Below are 17,027 nucleotides of genomic sequence, written 5' to 3' on the forward strand. Positions count from 1 at the left end.
GTGAATTGGGAGAGGTTTACAATTTGGCAACAAAAAAAGGCTCACATATAAAGAAATGGGATTGGGAGAGGATGTGTTAGGCAATTTTGTAAGTCGTATATAAATGACTTTAAGGACAGCAATGTCAAATTATGGGATGAGGAAGACCAGTTGCTATGGTCTCTTAACCTTTCCATGACTTATGCTGCCAAATTGGGATATCACGGCCTTCCCAAGGAAGGTTTAACAGGGCAACCAATTTGGTGGAGAATCATATGGAAGTTAAGGTAAAATATTCATGTGGCTGGCCTTTAACAAGAAAACTCCGTTATTATGGGTTTATAGAACAACAACAACAAAAAAGTGAAAAACGAACAAGGATTGTATAGTTCATACCAACAAAAAAAGGAAACTATCAATCACTTGCTTCTGACTTGCTCTTTCCCAAATAAGTCTGGAAAGAAGTTTCAAAGGAAGAAGTGTGTTGAAGAAGCCTTCAAGTCCTAGGATATAAACAAGGACACCAAGAAGATGAGAGCCTTGCCACTCAATTTGGCTCACTAGAAGCAGGAATCTTTTCAAAGGACAAGAAGACCCCACCCCCTAAAAGTGCAATTCAATCTATTAGTATTCTAAATGCTTATCCTCAAGTTGAAGAAAAACATAAAAGACCGAGAAGGAATGAAGAAGTCACCAACACTGATATTCCTTGGGCATAATTTGATGGTGCCTCTCACAGGAATCCTCCAATAAGAGGATTCAGAGGAATCTTGTATCAATCCCCAAATCACAGCATAACTTTCAAAGCTGGTAGTGCAAGAAACCAACAGCTATTGTAAACTGATAGCTCTTGAATTAACCCTCCAATCGGCTAAAAGATACAGTATAATGCTACTTCAAATTTTTGGGGATTCTTCATTATTTATCCAATGGATTTGAAGTCAATGATATACAACAACAGATGGCCTCTGTCTCACCCATTTCTTCGTCTCATATACACAGGGACAGGAACAAGGCAGCAGATGTACTTTCAAAAGAGACAATGGGGCAAAAGTATGGTACTTGCACCATTTCCATCATTCAGGATGGGCACACAATTCATCGCCCTCATGCACCATGGTTATGATCTCCTTTCTCCTGACAGTGGACAGATTGCAGATTTGGTTTTTGAAAGATGTAACAGCCATATTTTTTTGAAGGCACAGCTCAGAGATTTGCCATAGAGGACATTTTCCATGCCTTCAAATAGAAAGTTTTAAGGTCATTTAAAATCTCACAGATCTATAGGACTGGTATACAAAGCTGTTGCTCCAACCTTTGATAATTGGGCAACATAATTATGTATTAACTTTTGTTTTCCAAGCTTGTTTCCAAGGCTCTAGCTTCATAAGATGTGGCTGTTATGGTAAATTATGTTATGACGGAAGCATGCTCAGTTGACTGATGGGAGATGCAAGACAACACTGTTCCTAATAACAAATTATCAAAATCAATATCAGATAAAATCAAGATGCTTCTGAATATTGCAACAAGGATCGAACTAGATTCTAGGTTAATTATGTTTTTAATTTATCTCGTAAACTCCTAGACAAGATGATAGGATCCAGGGACCATTGTTGCACATATACTATTCCCTCTGGAGAACTATTCATAAACAGGAGGTTTGTAATCAAAACAGGAGAGGTTTAATACACTGAATATACAGAATGTAGAGCATGAATAGCTCATTTTAAACCCCTTGTATAGGCTTGTTTGGTTTTGAAGTAGACACAAGCAATGTTATCAGAACAAAACCAGAACCAGTTGAAAACTGTATAGCTTTACCATGAATTGTTTCAAGATGGATATGGAAAAACTTGAAATCCCACTCAAAATCGAGCAGAGCAACAGTTTTCAGGATTCTGGGATTGGGGGATTGCCACATTTCCATTGGATTCTGTCATGTATGAGCATATGGAACTAGAGCATTTAATCAAGAGCAGCGAGCCCTCTATGTACCTCCACGTTGGTGGCATTGATTGTTGAATTCCTTTGTCATGACACTAATAAAAATGTATGCATCACACAAACAAAATATCAAATTGACATGTTTAGTATTTTTCTATCTTATTTTAGTGAGGATTCCAACATTCAGAATGATGTTGATGACATGTAGGTATTTGTTGCAACATGGTGTTTTGGGACTCAATATATATGAGAAACTTTCGCATAGTTGTGTATAATGGTTTGGACTAATATTGATGCACACACACACAGATATATATATATATATAGATATCTGTGTGTGTGTGTTATTTTCAAAATTTGTTCATTTATGTAAATTTGGTCTGTTTTTTTCCAGTTTCCAATTTTTGGGTCAACACGTTCGATGACCGGTCCAGTTTGATTTTCTATTCGGCGTGGCCATTAATTATTCAGTTTTAAAATCATTGACTTGCTGTGATCCACTGGTACAAATCATGTACACCATTGCAACTCGGTTTTGTCCACTGATGTTCAAGATACTACAAGGAAAGAGTAATCCAAAAGCAATCAAGTAAATACTATTGGATTTACATTAGTTGCAAGGAATTTCGATTTGATGGCATGAGAAGCAACATTGTTTTATAGACCTCGCAATGAGTTACAAAATTAAAAGATGATTCCAGAAGATGACAAACTATTAGGGAGACGAACACATCTCCAGCTAAGAGAGTACCAAAGAACAATGAATCTTTGGCGTCTCAAAAGCCCGCAACAATTCCAATGAGATCGCGACAAAGGGTGTTTGGACAAACAGAAGAAAACACAACTATGCAGTTTGGAATAGTTGATCAGTCATTAAAAAGAAGCATTGAGCACAATTGTTTTTTGGACGTTTTTCTATAATGGATCTACAGAATTCGTAGCATCAGAATGTGCTTATAAAGAAAATAATTGATAATGCGCATGCCATTTCCAACAAACTTGAAGTAAAGGGCTTTGTTGCAATGAATTCATATGGATGCGCATGAATATATGTGTGTGTGTGTGTGTTTGTATGTTTTCTTTTCAAAATTTGTATATTTATGTATTTTTGGTCTGTTTTTTTCCAGTTTCCAATTTTGGGGTCAACACATTCAATGGCCAGTTCAGTTTGATTTTCTATTCGGTGTGGCCATTAATTATTCAGTTTTAGAATCATTTACTTGCAGTGATCCACTGGCACACTCCTGTACACCATTGTAACTCAGTTTTGTCCACTGATTATCAAGATACTACGAGGAACGAGTAAGCCAAAAGTAATCAAGTAAATACTATTGGATTACATTAGTTGCAAGGAATTTCAATTTGGTGCTATGCGAAGCAATATTGTGGTTGCAAAATTAAAAGATGATTCCAAAAGATGACAAACTATTAGGAAGACGAACACATCTCCAGCTAATAAGAGTGTACCAAAGAACAATGAATCTTTGGTGTCTCGAAAGTCTGCTACAATTCCAATGAGATCGTGACAAAGGAAGTTTGGACATACAGAAGAAAACACAACTATGCAGTTTGGAATAGTTGATCAGTCATTAAAAAGAAGCATTGAGCACAATTGTTTTTTCGGACGTTTCTCTATAATGGATCTACAGAATTCGTAGCATCAGAATGTGCTTGTAAGGAAGATAATTGATAATGCCTCAACTAGAATGACTTGAGTTACAAAATGGGATGCCATTTCCAACAAACTTGAAGTAAAGGGCTTTGTTGCAATGAATGTGCACCATGCTACTACAAAGAAGCAAATCAAGGAGATTTCAGAAATCATATTTTTCCATGGTGATTCTCAACTGTCAGAAAAGGGTTAAATTATTGCAAGGCATACCTTGCTTAAAGAGGACACTCCTCAAATAGGAAATACCATACAACATGACACTACAAAGGTAACTGGGCAAAAGCACCCACTTTGCAGAGCATTGGAAAGTAGAAAATTTGTGGAACGGATACCCAAGGCATAGAGGAAGAATTTCCATAGAAACACATCTATATCAAGCCAACTCATGATGAGCCAAACAACTTTGCAAAATAACAGTTTTAAAGGCCAGGAAAATGTCAGGGTTCAAAAACAACTTTATTCACTGTCCTTTGAATCGAAAGCTACTCTGTTAGAACCATAAGACAACATCCCTCTTCCACCCCATGAAAAGAAGTAATGTACACAAAAAATAATCCCTTGAAAAGGCCATTATTGAGAAATGTGTGGCATTACCTATTAATCAAGGTGTTAATGCTCAGGTCCATTTGATAGACACATGTTGCATCAATCCCCAAATTGGCCATCAGTGACTGTATGAAAGCCTATCAATCAAACAGAGACTGTTTAGAGCTGAGAATGGACATACCTAGCAGTGCATGTTGCCTTTAGCTTATAAATTTGTTAGTTTGCATAAACTAGTTTCATTTAAACTACAAAGCCGCTTGACAAAAAATCATTTTCGCATTGCAACACATTTCATCTGAAGGATTTTTAATTTGAAGAAATCTTATATCAAATGCATCCCAGTTGGCCTGGAACACAAACTTTAATGTCATCTCACAGGAGATCGAGATAATGCAGTTAAAAAAAATCCCAACTAGGAAAGAACAAAATCAGGTTCCCTGAAAGGAGGATCGAGATGCAACAAACTAGGCGCATATGTTGGTTTTTTGAACTAGCAGTTTTGTCGGAGCCTATATACAGTGAATTCACTTGGCCACACAACTAACAAACCGGATAAGCATATGTTGGTTTTTTGAACTGGCAGTTTTATCGGAGCCTATATACAATGAATTCACTTGGCCACACAACTAACAAACCGGATCAGGTTTTAACATTATACATGTGACAATGGGCAATGTTGTGGATACACTGTCCAATATGGAAAACCTATATAGAGCTATAAAGAAGAATAGATAATAACTTTTAAGCTTTTAAACTGGTGTCTAGAAAGACGACACTGGTTAACTGCGGAAGTTGGAGCTTACCTGTAACCTGCTTAAGAATGATTGAAGCAAAGTTTCAGGCAGCCCTTACATAAAGAACCAGTGCAATAAGAAGAGCTAGTCAATGAGGAAAAGGTTGTCTTCCAAGTTTTTGGTCGAGACACATGCTATTCAAAACAGTTAGCCTAATTTTGGGGGACATGACTAATGCATATCAAGATGTCTTTTAGTTGTTTGTGGAGCTGGACATCCTAGCTATTTCTAACGACCAGTTTTCATTACTTGACTATTAAATGACTAACAAAAAGAAGAGAGAGACCTATATAGTTAAACAGCATATTTATTTATCACATCAACTTACAATCAAAACACCTAAGGAAATACCTAGAGCATGGGTATTTCTTAGCTATCTGCCACCTTCTAGTAACACTACAAAAGCACACAGCTTACAAAAGATTTGCACAGACACAAGAAGAACTTAGGTTAACCCAGCTGCACACTATTTCACATTCTCATGTAAAATCTCATAGGGTATATCTGTGACCATGCAAATATTCTCTCACACTAAATTTTTCAATTGCAAATGCCTGGAAACGTTATTGGTCCAAAAGGTAATTTCTTACATTAAAAGCATTCGCAAGTTCGAAAATATTTAAAGCTTAACTCCCTATACTTTTCAAGTATTTAAGATCAAGGTTTTGAAAAAAAAGATTCATAGGCTCACTAAAGTTTGTAGCTACAGTCCAAAATTCTCAGGCATGAATATACAGATCATCTGACAATCAGAAAATGGATTTAAGTGATAATGATGATGAAAAATATGGAAATTCTAAAAAGAGTCTTATCAAGACATGTTTTAGCAGTAGGTTGTTTGATTATCTAACGGTAGATAATATTTCAAATCTTAGGAAGGTATGTATACATCTCCTCTACAATAAAATCACGAGTATTCTTAAAGATAGAGACTGATTGAATTTTCATGCAGTGAGGTATAAAATCCCAATGAGTGATTAAAAACTACTCAAAGTTGACAGTTTTGGAGATATACTTCATCTGTGATATTAGATAACAACGTTGTATTTCTAACCAAACAAAACTTCTCTACTAAGGAATAAAGGTTCATTTGCAATTTTATTTTATAGTATACTAAATTAGGAGTATATGGCATCTATGCAACTAGGAAATCACATTTAACCAATTGGTTAACTGAACATACTGGCAAACTACTCGTAGTCTGCCCTAAGCATCTACTTTACTTATAGCTCTTGAATAACTGGGATATGTCACCTCTAGTTCTGGTCCTGGTAAATATGTTAAGTTTTCGAATTGTCAGAGATAAGGATATAGGCAGTGTAGAAAGAATGCAAATTCAAAATGCAATCAAGAATGTTGCCTATATTATGTGTTCTAACTACACAACTGTCAATTTATAATTTATAATTTCTTCATAGGCATCTCAAAAATTTATAATTTCAACACTTTGTTCAGCTACATTTTCAGGACATTCCATCCAAGATGGAACTTCTTGACAGCACTACCAGGACCACAGTTTTATACAACTCCAAAGTCTGGGAACCACATATGTCAGAGTATTAAGACAGAACAGATAGAGTTCAGGTTCTCTAGATCCAACACATCATCTAATGCAAAAGCACTATTTCCCACCACATCATCTAGATTGCAAAACATCCTTTCTAGGTCGACAAACTTCTTGCACTGGTTTCACCACTTAATCAGGTCCACAACTTCACTAATCAGACCATTGGTAGAGATCAGAACTCTTACATTTCATACCACTAATTGGAGGCCATTGCCACTACCTTAAGCAGTTCCTCCCAACCATAGTTTAAAAAACCAGCCGCATAAACCGGAAACTGATCAAACCAGGCCGGTTCACTGGCAAATCTAGCCAGACCGCCCACAAAACCGGGTTTATGCCACCATTTCGCCATTTTTTCACAAAAACCGGACCTAACCGGTTGGTTTATGCATAAACCAGCTGGTTCCGTCATAAACTGGCCATTTCATTGCTACGGCCACTGTCGACCCACGAGGCCGGTTTTTGGGAGCTTCTTAGGTGGTTTGGAGGGAAACTAAGGATTGTTTCCCTCCAAAAACACCCTCTCCAAGACAATAAAAGGAGGTCACCCCACTTATTTGCCTCACACATCTCATTTGGAGTTTTTGTGAGTTTCATTGGGAGCTTGGAGAGTGTTGAATTTTTGCTGGAGTAGTCACCTTGGAGGCTTGGAGTTTTGGACTTGGAGCTATTTTGGAGATAGTTTCCTTGTTTCTTGCCCTCAAGGAACCATGTTTTTGAGATCAGTTGATGTTTCTGATAAGGTGAAAGATGCAACCCTTCTGTTTGGGCTTTTGGAAGAGATTATTCAGGAAGTGGCAGAGCAGAATGTTGTAAAAGCCATCACAGATAATGCCTCAAATTATGTTCTTGCTGGAAAGATGCTTGAGGCCATATATAGGATGATATTTTGGACTCCATGTGCTGCACATTGCATAGACCTCATGCTTGAGGACAGAGGCAAAGTGGAGTGGGTAAAGAACACTGTAGAGGAATGATCATGTTGATCACTAATATGTACCAGTAGCCTTGTAGTCTTGTAGTAGGCCAATGGCCCCATAATTTGATGCATTGATTTTGGACTTTGTAGGCCATTTGGAGCCTCATTGCTTATGTATTTTGTCAATGATATGTATTGCACTCAGTTCCATTTTGTCATTGTGGTATCATAGCTATATTTGATGTATCATATGATAAGATGGCTTGTAATGGTATACCGTATTACTGAATTTTCTTGTTTTTAGGAGTAGTGTATTTTGTGATAATCAAGGATGTTATTATGCATGTGAGCATGTATTTTGTGATAATGTATTGCACTCAGTGCCGTCTTGATATATTCACATTTACATAGTATATAGAGAAGTAAACTTTATATATTTTGTCTCTAATGCTTTGGAATCATTGCTTAAAATCTTAAAAATAATTTTTAATTAAAAATTAATTATTTTATGTATTTTTTTCAAGTCCGTTCAGTGCATCCTAGCTGAACCACAACCACAACCACCCAATGCAGTTGATTGGACCTCCTCCCCCTCTAAACAGCTCTCAAACCAGTTCAAGGACCAGATTAAAACCAAACCAGTCCAAAAAAGGGGTCAAGGGTTTTCAATGCAAATAATAATAATAATAAAGTCTAATTCATCCTTTCCTGCCACTAAAACTTAAAATGCATTTATATAGAGCAACCCCTTTTCTATGTGCCTCACAGCTCTCTCATTGAGCATTTCTAGAAATTTGGAATTTATGGAGCTGCGTCGAAGAATGCAATTCCAAGTGATCTTGGAGCTTGTTTGGCATTTCTTGTGGGTTGTTCCTAGTGGATTTGACATCTAAATTAGGAGGCTATAGCCCATACACAATCTTGGAGGGGTCCTTGACCATATTCTTATGCCCATTGATCCCATTCAATGGTATGTTTAATCTGATATTTTTTCTCATAAAATTGCATTTGAATTTCTTTTGCTGAAAAAAAAAGAGATAAGATTTGCAAGATGGTGGCATCATAGCTATATTTGATGGATCATCTGATAAGATGGCTTATAATGGTATACCATACTACTGAATTTTCTTGTTTTTGGAGGTAGTCTATTTTGTGACAATCAAGGATGTTATTATGCATGTGAGCACGTATTTTGTGATAATGTATTGCACTCAGTGCTGTCTTGATATATTCACATTTACAAAGTATATAGAAAGTAAACTATATCCTAGCCGAACCACAACCACAACCACCCAATGCAGTTGACTGGACCTCCTCTCCCTCTTAACAGCTCTCAAACCATTTCAAGGACCAGATTCAAACCAAACCAGTCCAAAAAAGGTAGCAAGGGTTTTCAATGCAAATAATAATAATAAAGAGATCAAGTCCGGATTAAAACCAAACCAGTCCAAAAAAGGGGGCAAGGGTTTTCAATGCAAATAATAATAATAAAGGGATCAAGTCCAGATTAAAACCAAACCAGTCCAAAAAAGGGGGCAAGGGTTTTCAATGCAAATAATAATAATAATAAGTCTAATTCATCTTTTCCTGCCACTAAAACTTAAAATGCATTTATATAGAGCAACCCTTTTATGTGCCTCACAGCTCTCTCATTGAGCATTTCTAGAAATTTGGAATTTATGGAGCTCCAAGTGATTTGGAGCTTGTTTGGCATTTCATGTGGGTTGTTCCTAGTGGATTTGACATCTAAATTAGGAGGCTGTAGCTCATACGCAATCTTGGATAGGTTCTTGACCATATTCTTATGCCCATTGATACCATTCAAAGGTATGTTAAATATGCTCTTTTTCTCATAAAATTGCATTTGAATTTCTTTTGATGAAAAAAAAGAGATAAGATTTGCAAGTTATTATATTTACTATGGACCCCAAAATCAAAGACCCTAAATGGGCCCATTTGATGCTGATAGAGTTCCAAACATAGCAAGAAACACATGAAGGGACCACTCATAGGTTGAAAGAACACTTGGACGGGTTGTCTCATGCCAAAAAGGCCAAGTTGTCTCATGCCACACTAAAGAAATTAGACCCACTGGATTGGAAATGCAAAACAGGCATGAGGAACTTATGGAAGACAGGGCTAGACAGAAAGAGATAGAAAGATTGCTTGCCATGGGATCCAAACATACCCTAGTGTTCAAGTCTCTTGCCCTAAACTTTCTGTCGATGTTAGGGGGCCCGTCCTGTATGATTCTTCCATTCATGAAAAGCGGTATCAAAGGAGGATGAACATTCAAAGGTGTTTTCATCCACCTCTACTCCTACCAGTGCTTCTACGTGCAGTTAGCCCACCTTACACAACCATTAGAAGTAACAATATAATATTATAAAGAATCTCTTTTTTACTGCATTGCAAATTGTGTGGTATAAAGCAAATATTCCCTTCAATGTTGCCCAATCACTACGCATTACCCGAGGGGATCTCTATTTCAAAACTAAAAATAGAAATCAGGTCTATAGATGGCTATTTGAGGGGTTTTAAATAATGATGTACCAAAATTATAGATCATCCACAACTACTCATAAATACTGGCACTAATGAGGAAAAACATCAAGGGCAGGAAGCTTGTTAGGCATTTGCAACGAACTTGAAAAAGATGGTTGCAAGTGATGAATGAAATGTATCAGTGGAGTGATAAAAACGATGCAAAATACACCAACAAGAATGTTTCTAAGAACTCATTTAGGAAAAATAGCAAAGGTTTATGAAAAAAGAATTTTTCTGAGAATTCATTGCAGCTGGTGTATGGGAAAAAAATTGGCCACGGGTTGCATTTATTATGCTCTAGATTAGGCAAAATTGCAGATAAATGCAACATACAAGGATAAAGCAGCTAAGTATGGGCCTGTTTTTAAGATCATTGATAACATATGGAACAATCAACTCCATCAACTTATACATGCATCTGGCAGCAGCTAGAAATAAACCAACAGACTGGTGTTTCAAATTTCAATAGAGACTATGAGTAACTTTGGCAAAAACCTAAGGTGTGTATTTGGATGATGTTCCACTGGTAACGCACGGATGTCAAGCACTAGACATGCTACTACAAGTAATGCTATTGTGAATGTCCTTAAGGAGTTCGACAAGTTAAAGTCAGAGGATGATCCTGCAATTGATGTCGAGGATCCCAATTCCAACAATGGTCACAAGTTTAATGGTTGACTATGACAATCAATGATCACTGATATGTGGTAGGCTAGTAGCTTGAAGCATGCTTTTGGAATCTAGATGTCATTCACAGCCTAGTTTTGATTTTTTTAAATAGCTAAATTTTATACAGTTACAATCTAATCAGTTGAATTAACTAAACTTTTTCCCTAGTCATCAGGATTTAAACATTTATCATAACACACCAGTGTTATAAGGACAGAACCGGACTGGCCGGTTCAGACCAGTCCGACCGTTTTGAGACAAAAACCAGTTCAAACCGGTGACTTGAACCGCTTTTGTCCAGTTCAGTACGGTAAAACCACGTAGAACGCAGCAAGTGGGGCTTGTTTTGTTTTTTTTTTTTAATGTTTGTCTTAGCTGGGCACTAGCCCAAAATAGCCGCCTAATATTCAAGCATATGGGCCTACTATTGCTATGCATTTCATGGTAATGTTTAAGAATACATTATCCTCTATCATGAGCCTACTAAAAAAAAATACCCATCACTCAAACAAAATCTTGACTTGACATGCTATGATTTTTCTATCTTATTTTAATGCTTAGAGGGTGATATTGATGACAAAGATCTCAATATAGGCATTGATTTTGATGATATGTAGGTATTTGTAGTAGCATAATTTTTTTTTGGATGCTAGAGACCATGTGGAGCATGTTTGCTGATGTATTTTCAATCTAGAGATGGATTGCACTCACTGCTATTTTGGTTATGTGCACCATTTCTTATTTGTGTATAAATGGTTTGGATTCATATGGGATGCACATGAATGCACATGAATATATATGTTTTTCTTTAAAATTTGAATATTTTGTGTTTTTGGTTGACCAGTTTTTTGGTCTAGTTTTTTACCGGTTTTCATACGGTTCTAACAGATCCTAGTCCAGGGGATATACCAGTTCAATGAACGGTCCAGTTCTGATAACTATGTAACACACTACTGCGAGCATTTTCATAACCAATGTCCTCAATTGCAAAAATTTGCAACTCAAATCCTGGCTGAAATTTGTAAAGCTTCTCTAGGTGTGAATGCAATCAATCTATGACTATTTTTTAACGAAATCATACGTACAAGGAAAACATTCTGGAACAACAATATTTAAATAATCTCCTTTTTATGCAATAGAACTTCCATCAAGGCGCAACCAATTACTGAACAAAAAACATGACACAAGTCCCATTGCCTTAGATGATATTGATCCATCCTTGAAATTGGTAGAGGAGACTCTCCCAACAAAGTTTGATGCTAATAAGGTGTACGTATTTGGATGATGTTCCACTGGTAACGCACGCATGTCAATCACTAGTCATGCTACAACAAGTAATGCTATTGTAAATGTCCTTAAGGAGTTCGACAAGTTAAGCCAAAGGATGGTGTCCTCCAATTGATGTCGAGGATCCCAATTCCATCAATGGACACAAGTTTAATGGTTGACCATGACGATCAATGATCATTGATATGTGGTAGGCTCGTAGCTTGAAGCATGCTTTTGAAATCTAGATGTCATTCAAAGCCTAGTTGTTTACGTGTTTTGATTCAGATGTGGATTGCACCCAATGTCATTTTACTATATTCACCCTTGCATTGTATACAGTGTATACATGATTAAATGTTGATGTTGAATATTTTGTTTCTAAAGGTTTGGAATCCTAGATTTACATGATTATATATATCTTTGCATTAATATTTAATATTTTATGTATTTTTAGTAAGCCAAGTCGTTAACAAATTGCAAACCTAGTCCATTCTAACCATTGATCAATTCTGAGTTTGATTCTGACTACTAAGACATTGTTACAAACAGTGGGCCTCTTATTTGATGGTTTGACCCACCCATTCAAGTGTTACTCACTAAAGATCGCCTCAACGTCTCCTACAAAACTCGCAAGAGTGGAGCTAGATAATTATGCAGGACATTTATTGACGATATGTTCACGAAACCTAAGTAGATCGATCTCAAGGGCTCAAACCCAAGATGACCTTCTATGTAGAGCACTTCAAGGAGATAAGAAGGACCTCATTATCAAATCAGCCTATACATCTCAATACTAGATGCACACCCTGCCAATACCTCGTGGCTAGTTCCAAGTTGGTTCTAATCGACGCAAGTGAAAGTTGAACATAATATTACACAAGTAGACAAGGCTTGTCAACTCTATCCCTATAGGAGAACAATATGGAGAAACATTTAATTTTTCGATGCCCTATCTAGTATGAGATACAAGGTTAACATGATTGCCTCTACAATTGTACTAGAACTCCCTCACCATTTTTCTTAGGTATCCAACCAACAATGTTGGTCTTTATACAACAAGGACACTTCTAAAGCTTAAATTGTCTTCAGTCAGACCTCATTATCAAATCAGCCTATACATCTCAATACTAGATGCACGCCCTGCCAATACCTCATGGCTAGTTCCAAGTTGGTTCTAATCGACGCAGGTGAAAGTTGAACATAATATTACTCAAGTAGACAAGACTTGTCAACTCTATCCCTATAGGAGAACAATATGGAGAAACAATTAATTTTTTGATGCCCTATCTAGTATGAGATACAAGGTTAACATGATTGCCTCTACAATTGTACTAGAACTCCCTCACCATTTTTCTTAGGTATCCAACCAACAATGTTGGTCTTTATACAACAGGGACACTTCTAAAGTTTAAATTGTCTTCAGTCAGCCCAACCACAACACCATTTTGTTGGACATAATAAAATTATTTTATATTATCTTATCTAGTAGATTCAAGAATGGGATAGCAATTTCCATACCGTAGAGAATTATATAATTTATTAAATTGAAAATGGGTGAGAAACACAGAATTAAACTAAATACAATATTAAAGAAAGAATGAAAGAGCAGTTTAAAAATAAAATTTTGAAAGTTCTTGTCCATGTATCTGTTTGCACAGTAGTGCAATGTGCATAAATTACGTCCTTCCCTCTCATACATCTTACCGTGTAGATGTCATTTTCGCTTTAACTAAAATTTCAAAAGTTTTGTTTCCAAAACAGTCCTGCTTCCAAAAATTATACCTTCTTCCCCACATGCGGCATAACCTATTTCGTGTGGTTTTAATGCCTGATTCCAATGCATAAAATATATTAAGAGTAAACTAGATGTATTTGTAAACATTTATCAATACTGAATGTACCATTGTAAACATTAAACAGCCATCCACTTAATCTCAAATATAAGGGGTCTCGACTACCTCCATTTATCCATTTTGAATCACTGCTGATGTGTCTGATCTATATCCAAAATCCTACAATCAACTCTAACTCTATAGTCCTATCATCTCTAATCTATGAGAACTGCATGGTATAATCAATTCTGCCCAAACACTCACTCCCATCTATCGCATGTTCCCTTTCTCAGAATGGGACACAAATTCCAGAAGTCGTGTTTCACTTAAACTATTCCAAACAAAAACATGGCATACAGAATTGCAATGACATGACAAACCTCCCATGCATTGCTGAGAAACAGAACAGGAGCTAACTTCACAAAACACAACACGTCCGTTAATTTTTAACTTCAACTAAAGCACCACACAGCTTGCAGTTGCTAAGGGAGCCCTATACAAATTGGTATAAGTAGGAATTTATGGGGGACCCCTCTTCGATGGAACTTTGAAGAAAAAATCCATCTCCAGCCATGCTGATGAGCCCCTATGACCCATAAACAAGGCCCAAGTATCACAAACATAAATTTGTGGAGTCATATAACAGGCAGGAATTTATGCTTCTCACCAGCAAAATTAACAAAACAAAAAAAGGGGGCTTATCTTCATACCTTGCAGGCCTTATATGCCTGTGGGCCAGTCCTGCCAGCCAGCAGGGCCCTTGATATGCAGGCACACAAGGCCTTGCAGCCACTGTAGCTCTTCATACAATTGTTACATTTATCTGTGATATATCACCTGTAATTTCCCAAGCCGATCATATCAGTGATAATTATCACAACAATTTCATCTTTTGAAATTGTTGTCATACATTCAAAATATCACAATAATTTGAGTAAACATTGAAATTCAATGGAAATTATCACCTTGTCCATGTCAGTCACACCCTATAACTGGACCCTTGGTCATTTGACCCTCATTCTGCACAACTTATGAGAATGATCTCTGAGGATGCTGCGACCATTTTCCAGCAGGTAACATGGGAAAATCCGCTGGTTTAATTGCCATCAGCATGGGAATTGTGAAGTATCTACATGCATCATGATGATCCATCTCATAAGATACATTATTTTTGCTTTGATGTCATACTGTACCATTCTGTCAGGACATATGAGTCCAGACAGATATCATGTTTCAGTATGAATGTGTGATGTACCCACTTGACATCTTAGTTATCAGTTTTATATTAATATTTATGTAGCAATGTGTTGTTTGATGTTGTGGCTTTAAATGTTCAAAAATTCAAAATACAAATTTTTTCTTTTCTTAGAATAAATATTTTTGTAATTTTTTAAAGGTTCCAAAAGTTTCTGATATTTCCCCAACATTGCTGAAAATTTATATTCCAGAACCTCGACAATAAATCCACAAAGACAATAAACATAACATTGCTTCATACAGATGACCAGATAGGACAGCCCTATCATACATTTTCACTATATGTTGAGGTGTGCTGGGGTCTCCATAGAACTGGCACTTACTTCTGTGTGTACACTAAACACAATCAAGTACTAAGAACGTCAAACAAAACAGATACAGCAACTTCTGAAAATCAGTGAAATCAGCAGTTTTCATATGTAATAACTTGGTGTATCACTGTCAAGGTCTAGCCCAAGTAGTCATGGGATGGAGTGTTATACTCCCAACCCAAGTTCAATTCCCATAGGGTGCATGTTGGGCTCATGCCAAGCATATAATTGTAATGGCTGAGTCCTGTCGTTGACGTGCCCTTGTGCCCTGATGAATCTAGGATTTACCATGGGTACCACGTTCAGAATAAGGGAAATCGCCCGGTGGTTTACCCACACATGTTAAAGAAAAAAAAAAGTATATCACTGCTAATTCAGAAAATAACCCATGAAAAAATACTCAGCTGAGCTGCTCACTGCAAACACTGTGTGAATTTTTCAGTGATACCAATATTCAAATAAATCATTAAAAAGCTTCATGGAAATCATTCACATGAAACTCTAGGAACATCGATATCTACTAACCAACTCAGCAAAACTTGAAACACAACTATACATGGTTACATTCCTACAAGCAAATGCAGACCAAGATAAAAACAGATCTAATATTAGGTTAACTTTTCCAAACAACTAACACAATTATTTCACTACTCTAGATAGTTTCAGGAATACTTCAAACCTTTGAGTGTATTTAATGTCAACTATAAGTAAGTTAATCATGCTATCACCTTAGAATTTACATTTCCCAAAAATATCAAAATATATGCCTGCAAGGACCATCAACATAACAATCATCTACAGCATCATGGCATGCGTAAAAGAGAACAGTGACAGAAATTAACTATATTTCCAGATTGACACTAAACACAAAGTAACTACGCTCTGAATCCTGCACGAAATTAATATTAAAACAAAACAAATATCTTTATGCTACAAGATATTGGCATTTCCCACAAATTGAGTGTGTACGGTATATGCAAAATTGTAAAACACTAAGTAAACGCTAAGCAGTCACAAATTAATAATCTAATGTAAATCTTAGTCTCATTTATCCACTAATAAAGTTGCAAGCATAAGAACTCCTCTGCAGTAGAACTTGCAGATGGGATTTCATGCAACATAATTATAAACATCAAAATTACTATTAGGAAAATCATTATAACTATCTAGAAGAGAATAGACATTGACCAAAATCATAACAGAAATAACAAAATGTCTAGCTGTTGAAATTGCAATAATTCTGATGCATGCCCCTCCACACATAAGCATGATCAAACAAAGAGCGATGTATTTCTTTGAAAATGTAATATATATTTCAAAGAAAGAAGGTACTTGAAGAAACAAAAATGTACGTGTGAAAAAACTTCAAATGTCATGATGCGTGAAAAACTTCAAATGTCATTCACTGCCAAAATAGCTAACAAAACCTCTGAACTAATTAACTCAATATTGTGATCTATCATGATTAAGGTTCAACTTCTGAATCTTCTACCAGCCCATTTATCATCCAAGACAAACACTAAAAAGCAAGAGTACAATTTAACCAAAAATATTTGCTGCACAGGCTAAAGAACTCACAATGCTCAGATCCTCAAAGAAGCTCGTAACAGCAACTCAGATCAATCTTGGTGTAGATGAACAAGCGGCAGCCCTTTGAAAGAGATAGCTGACATGTGTCAACTTTGCACAAGATCAGAAGCACACTTCCAGCAGAACTC

General features: G+C 36.4%; 1 protein-coding gene across 9 annotated transcripts in view; it reads right to left on the reverse strand.

The window, feature by feature from the left end:
* The window catches only part of LOC149185202 (uncharacterized), a 63,893-nt gene extending 46,868 nt beyond the window's left edge, over nucleotides 1–17,025 (reverse strand). For all 9 annotated transcript variants that reach the window (XM_089417796.1, XM_089417797.1, XM_089417799.1 and 6 more), the window contains exons 1-2: nucleotides 16,888–17,025; nucleotides 4,193–4,281 (exon numbers count right to left, since the gene is read on the reverse strand). In XM_089417796.1, the coding sequence (XP_089273922.1) occupies nucleotides 4,193–4,263 (71 nt within the window). In that variant the 5' untranslated portion in view covers nucleotides 4,264–4,281; nucleotides 16,888–17,025. The remainder of the gene's footprint in view (nucleotides 1–4,192; nucleotides 4,282–16,887) is intronic.
* Nucleotides 17,026–17,027: the final 2 nt, after the last annotated feature.

Source organism: Pinus tabuliformis, chromosome 3_2 (assembly GCF_031772625.1).
Source record: "Pinus tabuliformis cultivar Carrire ecotype Pingquan chromosome 3_2, CPIR1, whole genome shotgun sequence".
NCBI classification, from domain to species: domain Eukaryota; kingdom Viridiplantae; phylum Streptophyta; class Pinopsida; order Pinales; family Pinaceae; genus Pinus; species Pinus tabuliformis.